Below are 21,372 nucleotides of genomic sequence, written 5' to 3' on the forward strand. Positions count from 1 at the left end.
CATTCTCTGTTCTTAAGTTAACTTTATAATTCTAGTCTAATATCAAGTAAAAATAATAATTAAACACTGTATATATAGAAAGATTTTTAAATTTATTATCTTAAATTTTAAAATTAGAAATTATATTAATTATTTATATAAATTAAACTGATACCTCGTTAGTTACATGTCTTATAAATAACTGGGCGATGATAACAAAATTTAATAAAATTTGAGAAAAATGTTTTCAATTAATGTAATTTTTGTTTTACAAAGTTAGTTTTTTTGTGTGCTAAATATGTTTTTATTTTTTTAATTTTTAATGAAAATTAGAATTAATTTTTTTTTAATTTTGAACTAATTTAATCTTGAGGTTTAAAAAAAGTTAGTTTCTCTACTCAATTAATATTAAAAAATAAAATGTCAACAATTCAAATGTTTTTCTAAAATATGTTTAAAATGTAATTTAATAAAATTTAATTAAAATGATTAAATTCGCATATTTTTATTTTTAAAATTCCGAAACTAAATTAAGTTAAAGTTTTAAAAATAATTTAATTTTAGTTTTCACTAAAAAGTTAAAATACAAAAACATATTTTTTTATTTAAGATGATAATTGTTTAAATAAAGTAATATGTGAACGTAGGCACGTAAAAGGTGTATAATTTTGAACTTGGGAAGTCGTATATGGAAGTTTACGTTTAAGATGATTTTGGGTGAGTGAAGGAGGCAAACAGAAGTGATAGAAAATAAATCACATAACTAAGATGAATCCAAATGCACTACTGAGAATGTGAAGATGAGTGTTTCCTTTGGAAGACATATAGGAGCAAACAGAAGTGATACCACTACCACCTTGGCACAAGTCCTTTTTATTTTCTTAATTTAAGTTTTCGTTTTCGTTTTCGTTTACATCACTACCTGTGCGTGGCTGCTTCTCTCTGTTGTTGTCGTTGCACTTCCTCACCAAAACAAATCACGCTTCTCGATACACCTTTTCTCCTTTCCGTTACTCGCCAATCCTAAACTCGACTGCCATTAATATTAATTTAATCTTATTATTTTATTTCATGTCAGATTAATTTATTATAAAAATACATAATCTTCGTCTTCATCGATAACTGTACCACTGTGCTCACCACCGAACGTAAGTATGCCGATTTCAATTTTTTTCTTCCATTCTCCTCAGTTTTTCTAAAATAAAAACAAACCCACTTAGCGTTAATCATAATCATCGATATAAAACCCACGCTCCACTGAATCCTTCGTAACAGTATAATAATATCCTGATGTTTTGCTGTTTGCTTTGTAATTTCTTCTTCTAGAACACTGACTCTGCGACACTACGAAGACGCCACGGAAAGGTACAGAAGCTAAACCACGCACCGTCATGGAAGACGAAATGTACGGCATGCCATCGACGGCGGAGTACTCGGAGAAAGCCTTGATGACGCCAGAGAGCATATTTCCTGCCGAGTACCACGGGTTCCTAATGTCCTCCGGTAGCCGGATTCCGATGTTCGGATCCGACGAGTTGCTCTCCGCCGCTGTGGCCATCACCGCCGCCAGCGGAGCTGAACCCTACCCGAACGTCGCCGTCGTACCCGAAATTCAGCGCCACCACGACACCTCTTCCCTCATCAAAGCCAAAATCGCCTCTCACCCTCACTACCCTCGTCTCCTCCAAGCCTACATCGATTGCCAGAAGGTAGTTAACCTCTTCAATCCTCACCTTATTTTTCACTGGTTTATTTATTTGTTATAACATTATTTTTACTATTTTGGTTTGGTTTTCTTTCGTTGTTGCAATTGATAACTGTGTGTAACAAATGCGGCTATAACAAACCGTTTTCTTCAGGTGGGAGCGCCTCCAGAAATCGCGTGTTTGTTAGAGGAAATCCGACGAGAAAACGACGTTTGCAAGAGGGACGTTGTTTACACGTGCGTTGGAGCCGATCCCGAACTCGACGAGTTCATGGTCCCCTCCTCCCCTTTCTCCTTCTCTCTCTTTCCTGCTCACGCACGTATATATGTTTATGCACAGATATTTTAACATTTGCATCACATAAACACGCTAACAAACATTAATTAACCGAAGAAGCCGAATAACAGTAATGCGAAAACTTCGTCGCTGTTTTATTATATAGATATTTATTTATTTATTTACTTGTATGAATGTGTCTGATGTTTCAGGAAACCTACTGTGACATGCTGGTGAAATACAAATCCGATCTGACGCGGCCTTTTGACGAAGCTACCACCTTCCTCAACAAGATCGAAACGCAGCTTACGGATCTCTGTACTGGTTTTTCTCTTCCAACCCTTTCCGGTTAGTGGTATTCTTTTTTACTCTTTCTTGTTTTTACTCGGTGTTTGTTGATATCTGCTCTAGCTCGCTGCTGTGTACTCTCTCTCTCCTTTTTTTCACGTTTATTGCGCTTTAGCATTAATTTGTGCAGAAACCAGACTAGAATAGAGGTTTTGCTTGACCCCGTATTCGTTGATTGCTTGAAAACTTGAATACTGCTCGTATAACAATCGTAATTTTCTATGTCCTTGCAAATACTACTGTCGCTAATAATACTACATGACGCGCAGCTTTTGAAACTAGATAAAGAAAAATAAAAGAAAACCCTAATAAACCTATTGGACGGACTTCTCTCTCTCCCTCTCTTCCACTGGTTTATGCATAACTGTTACACTGCTTTCTGCGGTTAAACCCATGTTTGTATGCGCTTTCAATGCGAGACCGTGACCGCGCTTCTTTCGTTGTTGGATGAGGAAGTTTAAATTGTTTTGTTCATTCATGGGTTGCCATGTGTTTGTATATATGACCTTGTTTTTCTGTCTTAACAACATCATCTTTATTGGCTTGCATCGTTGATTAAGTGGCAGGATCTTGGAACCAGCCTTGCTTGGACTTGTTTTAATTCCCTCTTTGTTTACTATTTATTTTCTTTATGTATCTGTCCTGGCCGTGAATTTCTGGTTAGACGAACATCGGACTTTGCATCTGGCTTTCCAATTTTGTTCTTGCAGACATGTTTTTTGGATGCTTTACACTGACCAAAGAAAAGATAGGTGTTATTTGCGAACACCCAGTGGTTTAAAGGGGCATTTTTCGTCCTCACAACTGGCGCATCTCGTCATATGGTCTTTTGTATTATTTTAGTCTTCCTTTTTTGTGTCTTCCAGCCTATAGACTGAGTCTGTTTACAAATCTTCGACACAAGTTAGTATGGATCGTAGCCTAAAAATACTTCGTTTCTGGTTATCCGTTATGATAATGACTCGTGACTGCTATTCAAAACGTGTCCGTGTCCATTCTTGGGAACAATTTCTTCTTGTGACTACGACGTTGTTATCTTTTGCTTCTCTTATGAAGTCCATCTATTATCACGTTTTGGAAATTGACTTTTCTCAATCAAAGTTGTGCATGTCATCAAGACTACTTCTGTAATTCATTGTTAGTTGTTGGTTGGTATTTTAAACATGATGAGTTTTTTTCCTCACGATGCCAAAAACGAGATTAAGGGATGATGACTTTTGGGTCTTGTTAATCCCACTTTTTATATCTGAAATTCACTTCTGTCATGTCTTTAGATGATATAACAGAACGTGTGATTCAACACTCTGACTTAATGCCATGGCACACAGCAAATATGGTGATATCTCATCTCTTTTAAAGAGTGCGGAATATAGATGAGACATTTTCTTCTTTCTATCCTTGAAGATACACGAAATCTGTGGCTCTAGCTGTCTTTCAATAATCTTGTAACTTTTCAATTCGCCCATTTTGGATTTGAGAATCATAGATAACTTGAGCATATATTAGGATGTAATGATGTTTGGTGACTACTCACCTCTTTTTAGGTGTGTGAAATAAGGATGGAGAATTTTCTCTCTATCCTTCCTGTATACACGAAATTTTGGCTTTAATTGTATTTTCTATTATTTTGACTTTTCAATCTGTCCATTTTGGATTTGAGCTCATACATGACTTGTGTACTATATTAGTATTTAACGATGTTTGATCTTATACTTTAAAAGAGTATCGAGTTACAGCTGAGCGTGGGTGATAAAGGTTGTTGTGAGATTTAAAGAAGTCCCCACATCCCCCACGCCCTGGGATTAGCTAACGATATTGTCTCCGGATCTAAAGTAGTTTTAGATTCTTGTAATTTTATGAACTACAAGGCTATGTTAAAAATTATGAGTGAACCCAGTATAATTGTTGTTAGGCTTATTCGGTTTGGCCTTATTACTTTCAACATTAAATTCATGGAGTTTCGAATTATGTTAAATAAGGTTGGAATGCATTGCCTAACTAAACGACTGAAGCCTGTTGGAATATCATGGCTATTCCATCCTTTGTTTCTCATCCTAGACATGATATATATTATCAAACATTAGTAGATATGGATTGCACTGATTTCTATGAGAAGTAACCAACTTGCGTTAGGATTTTCGCCCTTCCTTAATGCTATGGCCAAATTGCTCATTATGTTGAAGCTGGCATACTGTGGGTCTTGGTGATTAATTATATTTTATTTGAAACAGAAACGTTGCAATGCAAAGTATGATCACGTGGGTTATGGTTGGCAGCTAACATAATTTATAATTTTATGTTTGGAAGTACAGATTACCTTTTAAGTGATGTTTTAACTATTAAATTGATTTGTGTTGCATGCTTGGATGGATTCTCCTTGATCATTCTTTTTGCAAACTTATCTTTCTTGAACGTGTGTCTGAAAAGCGAAATTGACAGGACCTGAAATTCCTTGATTTCTTTCCCCTTTGTTCTTTTGATATTTTTATATGCCCTTGTACTGCAATAGCAGCAGTCATCAAAATTGGATCTTGCATTTATAGAAGCAAAAGTGGTGCTAGCTTGAATTTAAAGTTAAGCTGCCAATGCTAAATTTATATTTTACTCGTAGGACTATGTTAAGTTAAACTAAATTTATTGCTTTCTTGAAGCTCCTTTTTTCAAATTATGTAGTTTTGACTATGTTGTCATTGCTGGCTTTTATGTTATTAGATCATTTTTAATTATATTATCAGATTCTTGAATTCAAAATCTAGATTTTGTAAAGAATTTTCTTCATAACACGCTGATGTGAGGTGACTATAATCTTAAATTTAAAAATTTGAATCTTTTATGAGTATTAAGAATAAGATATATTTAATTATTAATAAGTTAGTTTTTTAATTTATAAAGGCCGATGTGTTACTAAAATATTTGTGGAAGTAAATAAAGTAACAAATATGAAATAAAATAAGATATTATAAGATTTATATTAGACGTTTTTATGTTAGTTAACTTTAATCACGGGCTAGTCTTGCAAACTACTAAGCATAACTAATGTGATCCCCAGAAGATCCATTTGTTTGTCTTAATTTGAATATTGCTACCACTAGAATCTTGCATGTAGTAAATGTCAAGTAGCTCTTTACCAATAGTGTGTTTTTAGGCTTTATTAGGCATGCATGGGACTTTCCCTGGGTTAACATTGGTTTGGTGCTTTTCACCGTTGGACACATATCCTTTCGGTTTAAATTTCTAATGCATGATTTGTTTTATAGAGATGGTAAATGCATAGGATGCGAGGAAATTATAGAATAATTGCCTAATTATAGGCACCTCTGCTAAATATAATTTAGCTATATATTAACTTTGCATTGTTATTGCAATGCTATCAAATCGGTCTTTATATATGGTACTTGCATTTGATGATTGGGAGGATTAATTAGATAGAAGTCAGAACTTGAATAAAGTAATATAAAGATAGCGTTAATATATATTGACATGGTTGTTGCATATATTTGTTGTGATGGTTCTTTCCCAAAGCTTGTTGGGTTTTGGAATTACTGCAAAAGCACGAGATAGGAGAAGAGGAGCAGGTATGTGAGGTAGTTAAAGTGTAAATAATGAAATTCCCGTGTGCAGCGGGTGATTTTAGAGTTAAAACTTTCACATGCACTCGCGCAATTGTCGCTGAGATGAAAAGCAGCTTTTATATTGATAGAACGTTCAATGCCATATAGATCTTCCCCACGCACTATTCCGTCCCTGCTCACTTCTGCCATTGCCCTTGGATATTTTGTTCTCTTCTGCCTCCTTGTGGTTGTGGGCCTCCCCTCTCATTTGCCTTCTGAATCTTCAACTACTCATCACATTTGTCCATCTCCAAATCATCTTTCATTTTGGGAAACAGGCCCCCCTCTTGCAAGGAACACAAACCCTATTGTCTTCACTCGGGTTAAACTTTATGCCACAAAATAAATCTACCGTAATTCATTTAAAGGATATGTCTTTTCGTTACCCAAAATAATTTTCTCTACTAATTCGACGCATAATTATGCCATTTATAATTTATTTGGGCAGGTGAAAAAATTACATAAATAACGATTCTGCAATTATAGATACTTTAAACTTTGTAATGAAATCTAATTTTGATAAGTTTGATATATTAGAAACCTACCTATAGACTAATTTAATATTGGATCAAGAATTGTTTTGACTTGTGAAATTTTTATTTTTATAAGCAGATGACATAATGAAAAGTGATTTATTTTTTATATATAAATTTATTATGAAGAATAGTTAATCCATCATGTACAAAACAGATTCACCATCTAGCATTAAATATAAAAGTATAATATATCTAGTGAAATATCGAAAACAGTTGTCTAATTTTGTCTGGTGATCAGAGAGGACAAAAGAGAAAAAAAATGGCTGTTTGGCCCCTCATGTATCTGTGGTCTATTGATGTAGGCGTATTCGTGCTGATTTATTTTGTAGTGATATCCTGGTTTGTCTTCACTCCTGAATTAGGATCAATAATAATACATATTAAACTGTAGTTTTACCAGGGTTTGGAGGGATGAAGATGGGGTTTTTAATTTAGATGAAAAAAAAAGTAAAAGAAATCTTTGTTTTTTTCTTTTATCTTTTCTCAATAAAAAATACATAATTATTCGTGTTTTTTGTCTTCCATTTGTTTTCTCCGATTCCATTTCGAGTGAACATAAAATTAAGAATGGTGGTGTACTCGTGCTTGGGATGCATCATTGTATCCTTTTGAGGCACTCTCCTTTGGCACTGATGACTGACAACCGATGGAACTTGCCTCTGAACACTGATTTCCTTTTTTATTTTCGTTTATTTCTTTCATATCTAGGTCAGGTGTGTACAGTGTACTCCTATGTGCTGGTCAAATCCTTGTCGGATTGAGTGACTATCATCAACATCCACCTGTGTCTATGCCCACTAAACCATCTTTTGCCATTCCCACCAAAGAAGAAGTGGAGGAAGACAACTAATTTTATAAATTTGGTTGGAGAACAAATGGAGGATAATTAATTTTTAAAAATAATTTTATTCATTTTACATTTTTTAAATTGTTTTAAAATATTTTTATTTCTTCTAAAATCAATTTAATTAACATTTTCAAAATATACTTTCTATTTCTTACATATTTATATTTACTACACAATTATATATTTCATTCTTTCTACTTTATTCAAAAGGAATCAAATCATACCGTCACCCTATGGTCAATTATGCCACTGAGTTAAGAGAAAACGGGTAAGGTAACAATTAAATGAAAATTAAGTTAAAAGGATAAGTGAATGTAAAGTACGAGGTATTTTGATGTAAAAAAGAGAAAAGAAAATGGTAATGTTCAACAGATAGTCCTTGGTATTTGTTTAAAGAAAGAGGAAAATTTTTAGAGCTCCACATAAAAAATAAAGTAGAAATTAGGGATAAAAAGGTGAATATGGGGATCTTACTTTTGTTTTGTAGCAGAATATTAAACAGGAGGTGTGGGTTCCATTTGTTAGAATATAAAGAAATGGATTAGGGTGAACTAAACTAGAAAGTAAGGAATGAACTATAAGAAAAATGTGTTTAGTTTAAGGAAAAACGAGAACGGCAAACGGTCAAATAAAAACGTGTTAAATTTAAAATATCTAGTGAATACTAGGTCAATTTGTTTAGCCTCTTTCCTCCACTTTTTTTTGTTTATAACATTCGGATCTTTATTTTTAAACATGTATGGTTTTAATAATCTGTTTTCATGCCTATAGACAAAGGGCTAGGAAACGAGGAAAAATATTTTGGAAATTTTAACACTGAAACTCAATTTTAGTCATTTTCTCATTACGTGTTTAAAAAATATAGCTAATGGTTTTTGTTGTTTTCTTTCAAATTATCTGCGAAAGTGGTTTTTCATAACTAATTAAAGAGGATAAATTTTCATACTGAAAACTATTCTCTCATGATTAATGATACGATAAAAAGTTCAAAATATTAATCGTGAAAAATAGTGTGAAAGAAAATGTCATGTCATATTTTTCTATCTTTTTGTCGTAAAAGATCAATGATTTGATTAGGTTGGAGGTTGTGCAAATCCTTATTTTATTTTCGGAAAACAAATTTAAAAAACTGTTAGTGATCGAATGCAGTGTTAAAAGTTTATTTAGAAGGAAGAATTTTGGAAACTAGGAGTAGTGTTTTTCATCTCAATGAAAAACTTCACCGACCATGTTATGGATCTTTTAAATATTTATTTTTTGAAATGTCTGCTGTCATAAAATTGCCCACGAGTTATATTGTCATTATGGGATGTTTAAGTTAACAAACTTGGGTCTGTGAAAATTTGGCATGTTGTATTTTAATATACTGTTTAATAATGGATCTCTTTTTTGTTATCAATTTGATTAAAACAATGTGTATTATGACTCATCTCTTGAAATGATAAAACTATTACTTCTTTAACAAATGATATCTATAAAAGAGTTATATAGCTTTGGTTTTGTTATTATTTTGACCAGATGATGGAGGTGTATCTTCTGAAGAAGGATTTAGTGCTGGAGATGGTGATTTTCAAGATGAACAAGTGCATAATGAAGATAGAGAGTTGAAGGATAAACTCTTCCGTAAGTTTGGAAGTCATATTGGTTCACTAAAATTAGAATTTTCCAAGAAAAAAAAGAGAGATAAACTGCCAAAAGATGCTAGACAAGTGCTACTTCAGTGGTGGAATATTCACTACAAATGGCCTTATCCTACGGTAATTATTCTCCACTCAAGCTACATTTTCATGGTATAAATCTTTGGAGTAAAAGGTGTTTAGATTTGTTTAATGTTCGTAAAATTGTAGACCCGTTGCATATACAATCTAAAATAGTATGTATGAATGAATATATGGAAAACGTTGGTTTACTTGTCAAACAAAGCCTTGTTTGTGATTGATGTTCCAGGAAGGTGATAAGATTGCACTGGCTAAATCAACTGGGTTAGACCAAAAGCAAATTAACAATTGGTTCATTAATCAAAGAAAGCGTCACTGGAAGCCGTCGGAGAATATGCCGTTTTCTATGGTGGATGGTCTTACCGGTCGGTTCCTTACGGATGAGTGAGGTGGTATCTGCATGGTTCTTCCACTCAAATGTATATCCTCATTAATTATTTCTTGTGCTTTCCTTTGTAAATCCTCAAGGCAGAAGGGATTTGACGTTGTAATATGCTTACTTCCCTGCAAAAGTTAGGGAATAATAATCTATTAGCTTCATTTGTATTCATAAATAACTACTCCTGACATTTGGAAAACAATGGTTTTCTTGTTTTGGTTCCGAGTATATCATCAACCTTTTTCTTTTCTTCTCCTTTTGATAGGTTAAAATATTAGTTTTTTATATTTTCGTTGATCTAGGTTAAAATACTAGTTTTTTATATTTTGATTGATCTTTATTGACTTTCTATTTTTGAAAAATGCGATGATGTAATTTAGTTTTTTTTTTTTTATTAAAGTCATGTCACATATTAGTTTTAGTTTGTGTTTTTTTTTAGTTTTTTTTATGTTTTAATTGTTTTAAAATTAAAAAAATTGTCATGTTGAGTGAAAGACTTTTCGCATGATAGAGGCACTGTGATGTAAGTGATTCTTTTGTGTTATTGTTGTGATGAGTATTATATGAAGAATTTCAATTTAGTTTATGAAGAATTTCAATTTAGTTTATGAAGAATTTAATTTAGTTTTAATTTTTTAAATTAAGGTAATTTTATAATGATAATTTATTAATATTTCTAAAAATATTAAATTTATTTAAATTTATATTTTAAATTAATTTTCATTTAAGTTTTATTTTAAAATTTTAAATATATTTATTTTATATTGATACAAAATGGTTTGAGAATTTTATATTTGAATTTATTAAAATTTTACTTTTAAATTAATTCATATATTTGTATAGAAGTTATTGATATATAATGTTATGCAAATATTTAAAATATAAATTTAAAAATTTGTATACAATTATTTAAATATAAATTTAAATAAAAAAGTAATATTAAAGTTTGATGTAATAATATATTAATTACAAGTACATTAAAATTTTTAAACGAAATTTAAACAAAGTTTAATATAATATATATAAATTTAAATAAATATAATCATATTAAAAGTATTTAATGAAAATATTAATATAATATTTATATAAAAATTAAATTTATCTGATATAAAATTGTTTCATTTTGAAAGAAAAAATTAGAATCGAATTAAATAAAAATAAAACATACATAAACTAAATTGGTATTAGAATATTTAGATTTAAAAGTCAATTTTTTTAATATAATATTAAAATTATGGATTAGAATGCAAGATGTGTGTTTGTTTAGCATATCAATTAACCTCTTAGGGGTGGGTCACTATCAAACTAGCAATTAGTGTCTACTTTCATGTACAAGATGTATATAAGAAGGTGTATTGGAAGTTTCACGTCGATTAAAAATTGATGTAAATATCACCTTGTAAGTTTATTTTGTGTGGTTGAGTTAAACTTACAATTTGCTTCTTAGCACATTTAATGTAATCGTGACACGTGTCTGTCACATTATATTATATCTGCCATGTAGCAAGACTCCCTTTAACATGTGACGGGTTTTTTCATAAAATATTAATGCATAAGTTTCCATCATTAATAATGTATTAATAAAAGCAACTGAAACCAATTAGGCCTTTAATTTTGTTTTCCTCTATAATTAACCTGATTTAGTAATGTCAAATTTTGTAAAGAAATATGAAACTTGTTTGAAACGTCAAATAACCAAATTTAGTTAAAATGATTAAATTTACATATTTATAAAATTAGAGAATTAAATTGACCAAAATTATGAAGATGACTAATTCTAATTTTCACCAAGTTAAGAAACAAAAGCATATTTAATCCTAGTATTGTACACAACTCGTATTCCAATTTTACCCTTTATAGTAGAATTATTGTTAACTGACCTTTTAAGAATAATGATTGTTTTAATTTATTTATTTTTAAATAAAACAACCATTAGTTTCATTTTTTTTCACTATATTTGTAGTTTCTACCATTTAATAATAAAATAGATGTATTTACCATTTAAATAAATTTTGTTATGAAAATATATGAATAATAAAATAGATGTATTTACCATTTAAATAATGTAGTTTAATTTTTCCTCTTCATTATCCATTTTATTAAGAAAATATACGAATAACTTAGATATATTTTTACAGTAATAAAGTAGTATTATTATTCAATTTTATCAAACAAAATGTTGATATTAAATTTTAATTATATTTTCATAAATTTAAATTTATATAACAGAGATATTTTAAAAACAAAATAGTGTATTAAATGGGTAGAGTGGTAGTTATAATATAGATGAGATGCAAATTTTATTTTACTCAATTTAATGAGATTCAATTAAGTATATAATATCACCTACTAAGATGGTATTAGTATTGGAACTCGGGTATAAACTGTTCTCATAGAAAATAACAGAGGGACTTACTTTATTTGATAATGAAAGATGGCTTATATAAGTCTTACAATGAAACTGAAAAGCTTAAAGTGCGCATACTGCACAACAGAAAAATAGGAACAGTAACCGAACACTCCTAATATCTAGATAATAAAAGACTGATTCACCCAATAAAGTAGGGATCTTTTACTAACACACGTAATTAAAAAGCAAAACTAAACTTAATATTAACATTCCCTCTCTTAAGCTATAATAATTATATTTAGCTTATTTTAGTAACTTCTATGACCCCAAGCATGTGTCGGATTCTTTCAAATTGATCAAGCTTTAATGCCTTAGTCATTATATCTACTACTTGCTTATCAGAGGAGCAATAGATCAAACGAATTATGTGGTCATGTACTAAGTCTCTGAGGAAGTGAAATTTCACTGTAATATGCTTACTTCTTCCATGAAAGACAGGATTCTTGGATAATTGAATGGTGGAACTGTTGTCACATAGGATTTCTGTTGCTTCTTTTTCTTCTGATCCAATATGCTCTAATATTTGTCATATCCAAATGCATTGACAAGCGCAAAATGCTGCAGCAATGTATTCAGCCTCAGTGGTAGATAAACTTACCACAGGCTGTTTTTTTTATGCCCATGAGACAACTCCATTCCCAATCAAAAATACTGAGCCGGAAGTACTTCTTCTATCATCTAAGTCTCCAGCATAGTTGCTGTCACTATAAGCTGTCATACCACTGTCTGTTCCCTTTTTGTAAAATATGCCATATTCAATAGTACCTTTGATATATCGTAGGAGCCTTTTTACTGCAGCCCAATGTGACTCCTTTGGGTTTGCCATGTAACGACTGATTAAGCTTACTCCAAACATTAAATCTGGCCGGGTAACTGTTAAATACATGAGGCTTCCAACTGCTTGCTGGAATTTTGTGGTATCCACTGCAGTACCTTGATCATCTTTGGACAGTATTGTACCTGGTACGATGGGGTTTCGCACAAGGTTACTTTTGATCATGTTGAATCGTTCTAGCACATCACGAGCATATTGTCTTTGACAGATAAAAATTCCTGTATTGCTTTGTATAACTTCAATGCCAAGAAATGTCTCATTTTACCCAAATCAGTCATATCAAACTCTCTCTTCATTGAGCTTTTGAATTCATCACACAAACTTTTACTATTCCCAATGAAGATTAGATCATCAACATAGAGACTAATGATGAGAATAGTACCTTTAATTCTTTTCGTGAAGAGGGTGTGTTCACTGGAGCATCTTTCAAATTTCTCTTTTGCAAAATAAGCTTCAATCTTGCTATACCAAGCTCTTGGAGCCTGTTTGAGGCCATACAATGCTTTTTTGAGTCTGTAAATTTGATTTTCACTACCTTTTTGGATAAAGCCTGCTAGTTGTTGGACAAAAACTTCTTCGTGAAGTTCTCCATGTAAGAATGCACTTTTTACATCAAGCTGAAACACATCCCATGTATTTTGAGCAGCCAATGCTAGTAGTATTCTCACAGTGTCAAGTCTAGCAACAGGAGCAAATACTTCTGTATAATCAACTCCATACCTTTGAGCATAACCTTTGGCCACTAGTCTAGCTTTGTACTTCTCTACTTGACCATTTTCATTGAATTTTGTCTTGAAGATCCATTTAACACCAATAGGTGTGACCCCTTCTGGAGGATCTACCAGTTCCCACGTATGATTCTTTTCAATTGCTTTCATTTCTATATTCATAGCTTCCCTCCATTGCGGACTTTTACAAGCCTCTTCATAGGATTGAGGATCTTTAGAGTCTGTAATCATCATTGCTAGTAAATTTGCTTCATCTACCGAGAGATGAGTTTCGTAATCAGCCATCCATACAGGTTGCCTTCGCGTTCTTGTGGTTCTTCCTTCAATTGGAGAATCATCTTGTTCATAATTTGAGGCTGATTCGGGTTCCAACATTTCTAGGTTATCAACACCGTCGGATGTTATTTCGTTTGATGGAGACTCTATATTCCCATTGTCGGTGGCTGCTTCATTTTCCCAGTCAAGAGTTGCGCTTTTCTCTACATTTTCATTCCAATTCCAGCTTTTGTCCTCTTCGAACACCACATCCCTACTCACAATTACCTTTTTTGTAACAGGATCAAACAATTTGTAGGCTTTAGATTCGTCACTTACTCCCAATAGAATGCACGGTTGGCTTTTGTTATCAAGTTTGCTGCGTTTTTTATCTGGAACATGAACGTGAGCGATGCACCCAAACGTTTGAAAATAATCAACTCGAGGTTTGACACCACTCCACATCTCTTCCGAAGTGTATTGATTAATGGCGGAAGTGGGACTTCTGTTCTGAACATGTATACACCATCGCACTGCGTCAGGCCAGAAGGGTTTGGGCACCTGTTTGTCATGTAAAATAATACGAACAACATTCATGATAGTGCAATTTTTTCGTTCTGCAACTCCGTTTTGTTGAGGAGTGTAGGATGCCGTCAATTGCCAGTTGAGTACAAAATTCTACAAATTCCTTGGACGTGAATTCACCACCTCGGTCTATTCTAAGACAGGTGATGTAAACTTCTGCTTCCTTCTCAACACAAGCTTTGAAGCTTTTGAAAGTAGCGAAGGTCTCAAACTTTTCATGTAAAAAATAAATCCAAGCTTTGCGTGAGTAATCATCAATAAAACTTAGAATGTACCGTTTATTGCTGTGTGAGGCTGGTGAAATAGGGACGCAGATGTCAGCGTGAATCAACTGAAGTTTTGTCGAAGCTCTCCATGAACTTTGCTTTGGTATAGGATCTCTGTGTTGTTTACCAATAAGACAGGCAGTGCAAATTGTTCGAGGATGTTTTATTGGTGGTAACCCAATCACCATTTTCTTCTCTACAAGAGTGCTTAATGCATGAAAATGAAGATGCCCAAAGCGTTTATGCCACAGATGCATTTCTTTTTCTGATTCGTCTTCAGCTTGGAGACACCTGGAGTGTTGAGGAGGCATTGAAGCTGAGAGATGGAACATTCTATTACCCTTCATGTTGGTGTGAAGAATCAGGCCTCGCTCAGGATGAAAAATTTTACATGTATCATTTTGAATTAGGATAGCTAGCCCTTTCTCCTAGAGTTGCCCTAGACTTAAGAGATTAGTCTTAAGCTCAAGAACATAATAAACATATGAAATAGTGTGAAAGATGCCATCAATTTGAACACGAATGCTTCCTTTTGCAGTGACAACCATTGTAGTGTTGTTTCCAAGTTTGATTGTTCTGCTGAATTTCTCTTCCTTTACTTCTGTGAACCAGAGCTTATTTCCAGTCATATGGTTGCTACAGCCTGAATCTAGAAACCAGTCTTCCATATGAGCAGATTAGGTTACCTCCTCATACGCTACTAGTAGAAGTTCTTCTTCAGCTTCTTCTGTTTCTTCTTCACATGTTGCATATTGAGCTTTCTTTGCCATCTGAGGACACTCGTATTGAAAATGACCTAGCCTATGACATTGAAAGCATTCAATGAGAGCTCTGTTTAACGATTGTCTCCCGCGACCTCTCCCCCGGTCGCGCCCACTTCTGCCTTGTCCTCGGCCAGCTCCAAATTTGACATCATGAGTGACTTTTAACACTTGCTCTTCTGGTTGAAGATTTTTCATTCTTTGTTCATGGACGAGTAAACTTCCATGAAGTTCATCAATACTCAAAGTGCTCAAATCGTTAGACTCCTCGATCAAACGCACCACGTAGTTAAATTTGGAGGTTAGTGAACACAATACTTTACTAACCACTGTGTTGGAGTCTATCTTCTCACTGTTGGATTTCATCTTGTTGACGATACTGAGTGTGCGTCCCACTATCTACCGTCTCACCATCTTTCATGCTAATAACTCGAACTCGTGCCGCAACGCTTGAAGTTGAGCGCGTTTTACTCTCGTCGATCCCTGCTACTTCTGTTGCATGGACTGCCATATTGCCCTTGATGAGTTTTTGTCCAAGATAGTTTCCAGAATCTCTCGGTCAACGGTCTGGAACAGGTAGTTCTTCACCTTTAGGTCTTTCAGAGTTGCCTCGGTCACACTTTTTCGTTGGGCTTCAGTGGGTGTGGCTTCAAACACAGGTACACCATCTTCTACGAGCTCCCACAATTCCTTGCTTTGTAGGAAGTTTTCCATTGTCATGGCCCAGAAATCATAATGGCCATCAAACCTAGGTATGGCTAGTTGCACAAATTTCTCTGAGATAGACATCCTTTACACTCTCACTCTTGGATGTTTATGATGCTCACACTTTTAATTTCTCACTCTCTGTATCAGGCCCCTTGCGAAGCTCTGATACCAAATTTTGGAACTCGGGTATAAACTGTTCGGATAGAAAATAACAAAGGGACTTACTTTATTTGATAATGAAAGATGGCTTATATAAGCCTTACAATGAAATTGAAAAGCTTAAAGTGCGCATACTGCACAGCAGAAAAATAGGAACAGTAACCGAACACTCCTAATATCTAAATAATAAAAGACTGATTCACCCAATAAAGTAGGAATCTTTTACTGACACACGTAATTAAAAAACAAAACTAAACTTAATATTAACAATTAGTGTCTTTGACAATCTATCTTCAGAAGATTAGTTGTTACTACTGTATTTTATATATTATCGGATTTCTACTCAAGTATTCATCAATATCTACCTTTGCATGAGGGGTTATATTTGAGATCTCACACTCATTTCTATCAGAAAGAAATTACTAATCTATTCATACAAATAAACTAAACTTGATATGATTTATCTACCGAGTAAATCACGTTACAGTGGCGAGTAACATAAAATCACATTTTGAAAAGATAAATTGTACCTTGTAATGAATTTTAGTATAATACATTTTTCTACAATCTCAAAATCATACCTAGATATGGCATTGTTCATCTTGTGTGCAGGCATGAACTTCAAATAGTAACTATTCAAAATTTCAAATACATTGGTAGAAAGCTCCATGGCATAAGCTTGAGCATGGCCAAGTTATTTGGCATGGAGAAATGAATGTTGTCAGCAGGCATATATTTAGTGTGTTTTTCCCTCTATTGCATTAGTTACCTCGGATAAAATGAGCTGTGGGAAATAGTAGCCAATGAATCTGCTACGTTGAAAGGAGAATATGGGTCATCATTTTGGTGATGGAGTTCCATGGTACTTTCATCTATGAAGGGTGGATTGGAAGGTGCTTCCACATGCTCCTCCTTCTTTGTTAGCATCTTTAGTGCCTTTGACATACATGGTCGCAAGGAACACATTTCTTGGGTGCATAGAAGTCCTATCTGCACCACTCTTAAAATATCATTCTTAACATTGCTTCTATGCTTCTCATCCAACAACAGATATGGATCAATTAATTCTTCTGCACTCCCTGATTGAAAATGCTTCCATGTCTGATTTCCTCACAACATAGTATTCAAACACAAGGACAACTCAGTTCACCATCGAATCTTGTCTTACCTACTTTACAAACAATACAACAAAAAAACTCATATTCTGCAACTTACCGTTACTACTAGGCTGTCTGAATATTCTGATGCTTTGCTCCTGTTATTCTGTCTCCCAGTAATTATTTCTAACAGTAACACCCCAAAGCTATATACGTCTGCTTTCTCTGTTAACTGACCGTGTGCTAGGTACTCTGGAGCCATGTAACCTCTGCAGGTCCACAAAATTAAAAAAAAAAAATTTGAATAGCACTACTGAGATATAATACACAGTGGTTACTGTCTTTCTACACTGGCTCTAGCTTTCTAACAAAATTTAGTCTGATGCTCGTATTGTTGACGATAAATGTTCTATTGGTAGAAGATACTTACAAAGTTCCAGCAATAGCTGTGCTAATGTGGCTCTTGTCATCTTCAAAGGACCTAGCCAGACCAAAATCAGCAATTTTAGCGCGAAGCTTTGCATCCAATAAGATGTTGCTGGCTTTTATATCTCTGTGGATTATTCTAATATTGGAGTTCTCATGCAGGTAAACTAATCCTTCAGCTGTCCCGATGATAATGTCATATCTCTTGTTCCAGTTTAGTTCTCTACCCTTGTTTTGATCTTGCAAGTGTAGAAAAAAAATGTATTAAGTTGAAATTTTATGACTAACAATCAAATGGGGAGATTTTCAGATCTGAAAGGAAAAAGCTTGTTACCAAATATGAAGCGATCAAGACTCCTGTTAGGTAGAAATTCATATATAAGAAAACTTTCAGGTCCTGAACAACTGCATCCTAAGAGTCTGACAAGATTTTTGTGTTCCACACTACTAATTATGTTGACTTCATTGTAGAAATCAGCTGCTCTATGCCTGTTGTTGAAATATAATCTCTTGATAGCAATCTCTCTTCCATCAGGCAGAACTCCCTGCAGTTAAGAAAATGTTAAGAATGGCTTTGAAATGTAAAATATGGTGGGGATGTAAGTCTGTATAGGCAAAAACTTACTCTATAAACTGCTCCAAATCCTCCTTGACCAAGCTTGTTAGCTTCATCAAAAGAATTAGTAGCCTTCTCCAGTGTAGAGTATTTGAAGTTCAAGCTGTTGCGGTGAAGACTTTTGGCTAACTTTTCTGCATCATTTGAACCTGAAAAGCAGAATGACAATGAGCTTAAGGAAACTCTAGAAAATATTTGTGCTATAATACAATGGTAATTCCAAATTTTATTAAATAGGTCTGAGATGAATATGAGATGGGGACTATGATATATATATATATATATATATATATATATATATATATATATATATATATATACACATGAGTAATAAGCACATAATCAACACTGTAATAAGCAAATGTATAAAATTTAAATCAGTTACCTCTTCGTTTCATTTGAACGTATCTGTGTTTGCGGATACAAAGCAGAAGGGATACTCCAACCACCAAAACAATAGTTGAACTGACTACTGCAATCACTATCACTAATACATTATCTGCAATGAACACATACTGTTACGTGTAAAATTTTCATAACTCTAAAAGCAGGATCCTCACAAATAACCATAATACTCAATTACAGTGAAGAAAGTTGCAATCTATTTACCTCCTGAACTCCCATTTTCCTCTTCCTTGTTAAGAAAATCTGTGTCTGAGTACCTCATGAAGCATCCAGTGTTAAGTGCTCGCCCTCCTGACCAGGGAAGGCACCCCAATATGGAAGTAGATGCATTCTCAAGACAAGCTTTGCAAGACTTTGCGTCCAAGCTCCTCCAACAATTAGCCAGAACATAAGCTGAGTCATTTGCTGTTCCTGCTACAGCAACCTCCGTCCTAGCATACCCTTTATTGTTTGGTGCAGCTTGAACTGCAGTCATAATAGCCTTCTTCGCTGCTGCTTGAAAAGTTGTATTCTTCCTTGTTGTATTTCCACAAACAGCCTTGTCTCCCGGCCCTGTGTACTCATCAAAGAAGCTGTAGTTTTCAGCCCTCATGAAGCAACCATCAAGGTATATGCGACCACCATTGTAAGGGAAGCATTGGGGAAGAACCGTACGTGCCTCGGCATAACATAAAACACAGTCAAGCAATGAGAGATCACCATAGCACTGAGCCAAGCCGTAGTTAGTGTCAGGTCCTCCTGTCCCTACAACTGCTGTGCCATAACCAGTGATTCTCATCAGTTCACTAATCTTCTCCATCGTTGCAACAAAATTTGGAACAAAGATAGTGGAGTTGTGCTCTAACTTGTGGCCACATGTTGTATTGACAGTATTGGCCCTTGGTTCTGCTATCACTGTTTCCGATAACAACACAGTCTTCATGAGAAGGAAAATAAAGCATTGGAAATAGACAACTGGGGTTGTTCTTTCCATATTCTGTGATGATAGGATCTAATCACTTTCTCTGGTACTGATGAAACTAGGCCTTCTGAACTACGATCTGCAGAAAACAAGTGATAGATCACTTGTCGTGGACATGTCTGAATAAATTTCTACAGAGGTACTTGTAGAAGAAAAATGGAAAAAAGAAAAAAAAAATTGTCCTACAGTTTGCTTTCCTCATTTTCTTCTCTCAAATAATTACCAAGAAACTTATCAAGCAAACCCTATATGATTACATCGTTCACTAAGGAAGAACATTTTACAAAAATAAATGTTGCACGTAATAACACATTTTAGTCAAACATCATTAGTTATTCCTAGTAATGAGATTCCAGAAGTGTTATGTTCCTCAGAAAGGAAGGGCAATGGGAACTCATTTGAAGTTGTGTGAAAAGGCAGAAAACAAAGTCGGCTGACAACTTTCTTGGTCCTTACCTGAACTTCCCAAACAAGTGAAATGGAGAAATTCAGGACCACCAACCAATCCGGACATGATAGCTAACTCACTTCTTTTAAAGTAGAAATATTGATCATTTCACGTAAAGATTGATAGAGAGAATACAATACTTTCTTGTGTCTTTGGCAGCCTGCCAGTATTGAAAAAGCAGATCTTGGGGGCAGTTTATTTTCACACTTGCACAGAGAATAACTTTGGTGAAAGAAACGTATACTTAGTGCTGTTGAAACCGACCAACACTCTGCTAATGGCAAACAAAACAATCAATATGAAAAAAACATTTCTTTTTACTCTTAAAACTGTTCAGAAAAAACGCGGTTGGTGTGGACACTGAAAGTTTTATCTAGAAACTAGAAGGGGGTTGCGTCAGAATCATTTCCATTCACATGGCAGAGCTTTTTCAGGGAAAAAGAAAATAGAAAATGTGTGAAGAAGGAACACAAGTACGCATGATCATAGTAGCTGTATAAAAATGTCATCAAAGACAGCGAAGACAACCAACCAAGTAAAGTGAATTAAAAACGATAATGTTTAATCAATGCTTAACATGTTCTTCCTGTTGAAGTTTGTGAAGCATTAAAGAAGTGAAGTTGTTACCTGTGCTTTGTGTGGTGAAGGCGTGAATGGAGTTGATGTCTCCACCAGATCTCACATCATATTGATTCCATTTTACAGAGGAAATTAGAAAGTCAATGATTATATAGAGTGGTACGGGAGAGACAATGTGGTAGTTTGAATGTTGGTTGAAACTTGAAAAGAAGAGTTGAAAGTAAGCAACACAACGTGACATTATGTTAAGTCGCAAAAGATAGATAATGCATCTACGCGGTTAGGTCCCACATTGACCATCCAAACAAGGGTTCAACTTTATCTTATACCTCATTTTTTTAATAAAAACCAAAATCATATATACACCTTTTATTGTACCAAAGTACACAATATAATTAGTGTTCTAGCGAAAGATTCTCCGATACCAAAATCAGTTGAGAGTAATGACATTTTTCTATCGAACAGTAATAAATGTGCAGTAAATGCAACCTATCTACCACTCACCCTGGATCTGTATTTATAGTTTTCACTATGGGCTTGAGATTAGTGAAAAGTTAATCACGGTCCAAATTCAGCCTAATAGCTTTTAACCTCAACTTACCTTAATCCTGGTTAATTAGTAGTGCGGCCGGTCGGTCTCTCAAAGTTTGGCTTTTGAGCCAACCAATCCCTATAGGCAGCATGGTTAGCAAGCGGTATGACCGGCCGACCTCATCGTTTATCCGGATGACGA

General features: G+C 34.0%; 2 protein-coding genes and 1 pseudogene across 5 annotated transcripts; 1 reads left to right on the forward strand and 2 right to left on the reverse strand.

Moving 5' to 3' along the window:
* Positions 1-725: 725 nt before the first annotated feature.
* LOC124838236 (homeobox protein knotted-1-like 6) lies at positions 726-9,620 on the forward strand. 2 transcript variants are annotated; one of them, XM_047313789.2, is made up of 6 exons: positions 726-1,127; positions 1,306-1,688; positions 1,839-1,958; positions 2,174-2,309; positions 8,822-9,060; positions 9,251-9,620. In XM_047313789.2, the coding sequence occupies exons 2-6, from the start codon at positions 1,371-1,373 to the stop codon at positions 9,407-9,409; spliced, it is 972 nt and encodes a 323-aa protein (XP_047169745.1). In that variant the 5' UTR covers positions 726-1,127; positions 1,306-1,370; the 3' UTR covers positions 9,410-9,620. The 2 variants fall into 2 exon arrangements, with proteins under 2 accessions (XP_047169745.1, XP_087960314.1); XM_088104188.1 differs by lacking the exon at positions 726-1,127 and having other exon boundaries at positions 1,144-1,688.
* A 5,536-nt stretch (positions 9,621-15,156) lies between these two features.
* On the reverse strand, positions 15,157-16,029 carry LOC148206254 (uncharacterized; annotated as a pseudogene).
* A 552-nt stretch (positions 16,030-16,581) lies between these two features.
* Positions 16,582-21,066, reverse strand: LOC124838232 (cysteine-rich receptor-like protein kinase 2). 3 transcript variants are annotated; one of them, XM_088104189.1, is made up of 8 exons: positions 20,688-21,066; positions 18,856-19,545; positions 18,632-18,745; positions 18,256-18,395; positions 17,965-18,175; positions 17,635-17,869; positions 17,323-17,473; positions 16,582-17,208 (listed from the first exon to the last, which is right to left on the reverse strand). In XM_088104189.1, exons 1-8 carry the CDS (start codon positions 20,878-20,880, stop codon positions 16,873-16,875), a joined length of 2,070 nt encoding a protein of 689 aa, XP_087960315.1. In that variant the 5' UTR covers positions 20,881-21,066; the 3' UTR covers positions 16,582-16,872. The 3 variants fall into 3 exon arrangements, with proteins under 3 accessions (XP_087960315.1, XP_047169740.1, XP_047169741.1); XM_047313784.2 differs by lacking the exon at positions 20,688-21,066 and adding an exon at positions 20,069-20,623 and having other exon boundaries at positions 16,585-17,208; positions 18,856-19,691; XM_047313785.2 differs by having other exon boundaries at positions 16,586-17,208; positions 18,856-19,691; positions 20,688-20,828.
* Positions 21,067-21,372: the final 306 nt, after the last annotated feature.

The sequence above is a fragment of the Vigna umbellata genome, chromosome 1, assembly GCF_029865625.1.
Source record: "Vigna umbellata cultivar VRB3 chromosome 1, Vumbellata_1.0, whole genome shotgun sequence".
In the NCBI taxonomy this organism is placed as follows: Eukaryota; Viridiplantae; Streptophyta; class Magnoliopsida; order Fabales; family Fabaceae; genus Vigna; species Vigna umbellata.

Excerpts from the sequence above, each read along its gene's own strand:
- LOC124838236 (XM_047313789.2), top strand. The coding sequence starts at position 1,371 with ATGGAAGACGAAATGTACGGCATGCCATCGACGGCGGAGTACTCGGAG. Across the intron at positions 1,689-1,838 it reads CCTACATCGATTGCCAGAAG|GTGGGAGCGCCTCCAGAAAT; the intron begins GTAGTTAACCTC and ends CGTTTTCTTCAG. Across the intron at positions 2,310-8,821 it reads TTCTCTTCCAACCCTTTCCG|ATGATGGAGGTGTATCTTCT; the intron begins GTTAGTGGTATT and ends TATTTTGACCAG.
- LOC124838232 (XM_088104189.1), bottom strand. The coding sequence starts at position 20,880 with ATGTCACGTTGTGTTGCTTACTTTCAACTCTTCTTTTCAAGTTTCAAC. Across the intron at positions 18,746-18,855 it reads GGAAAATGGGAGTTCAGGAG|ATAATGTATTAGTGATAGTG; the intron begins GTAAATAGATTG and ends TGTTCATTGCAG. Across the intron at positions 17,870-17,964 it reads TCTTGATCGCTTCATATTTG|ATCAAAACAAGGGTAGAGAA; the intron begins GTAACAAGCTTT and ends TACACTTGCAAG.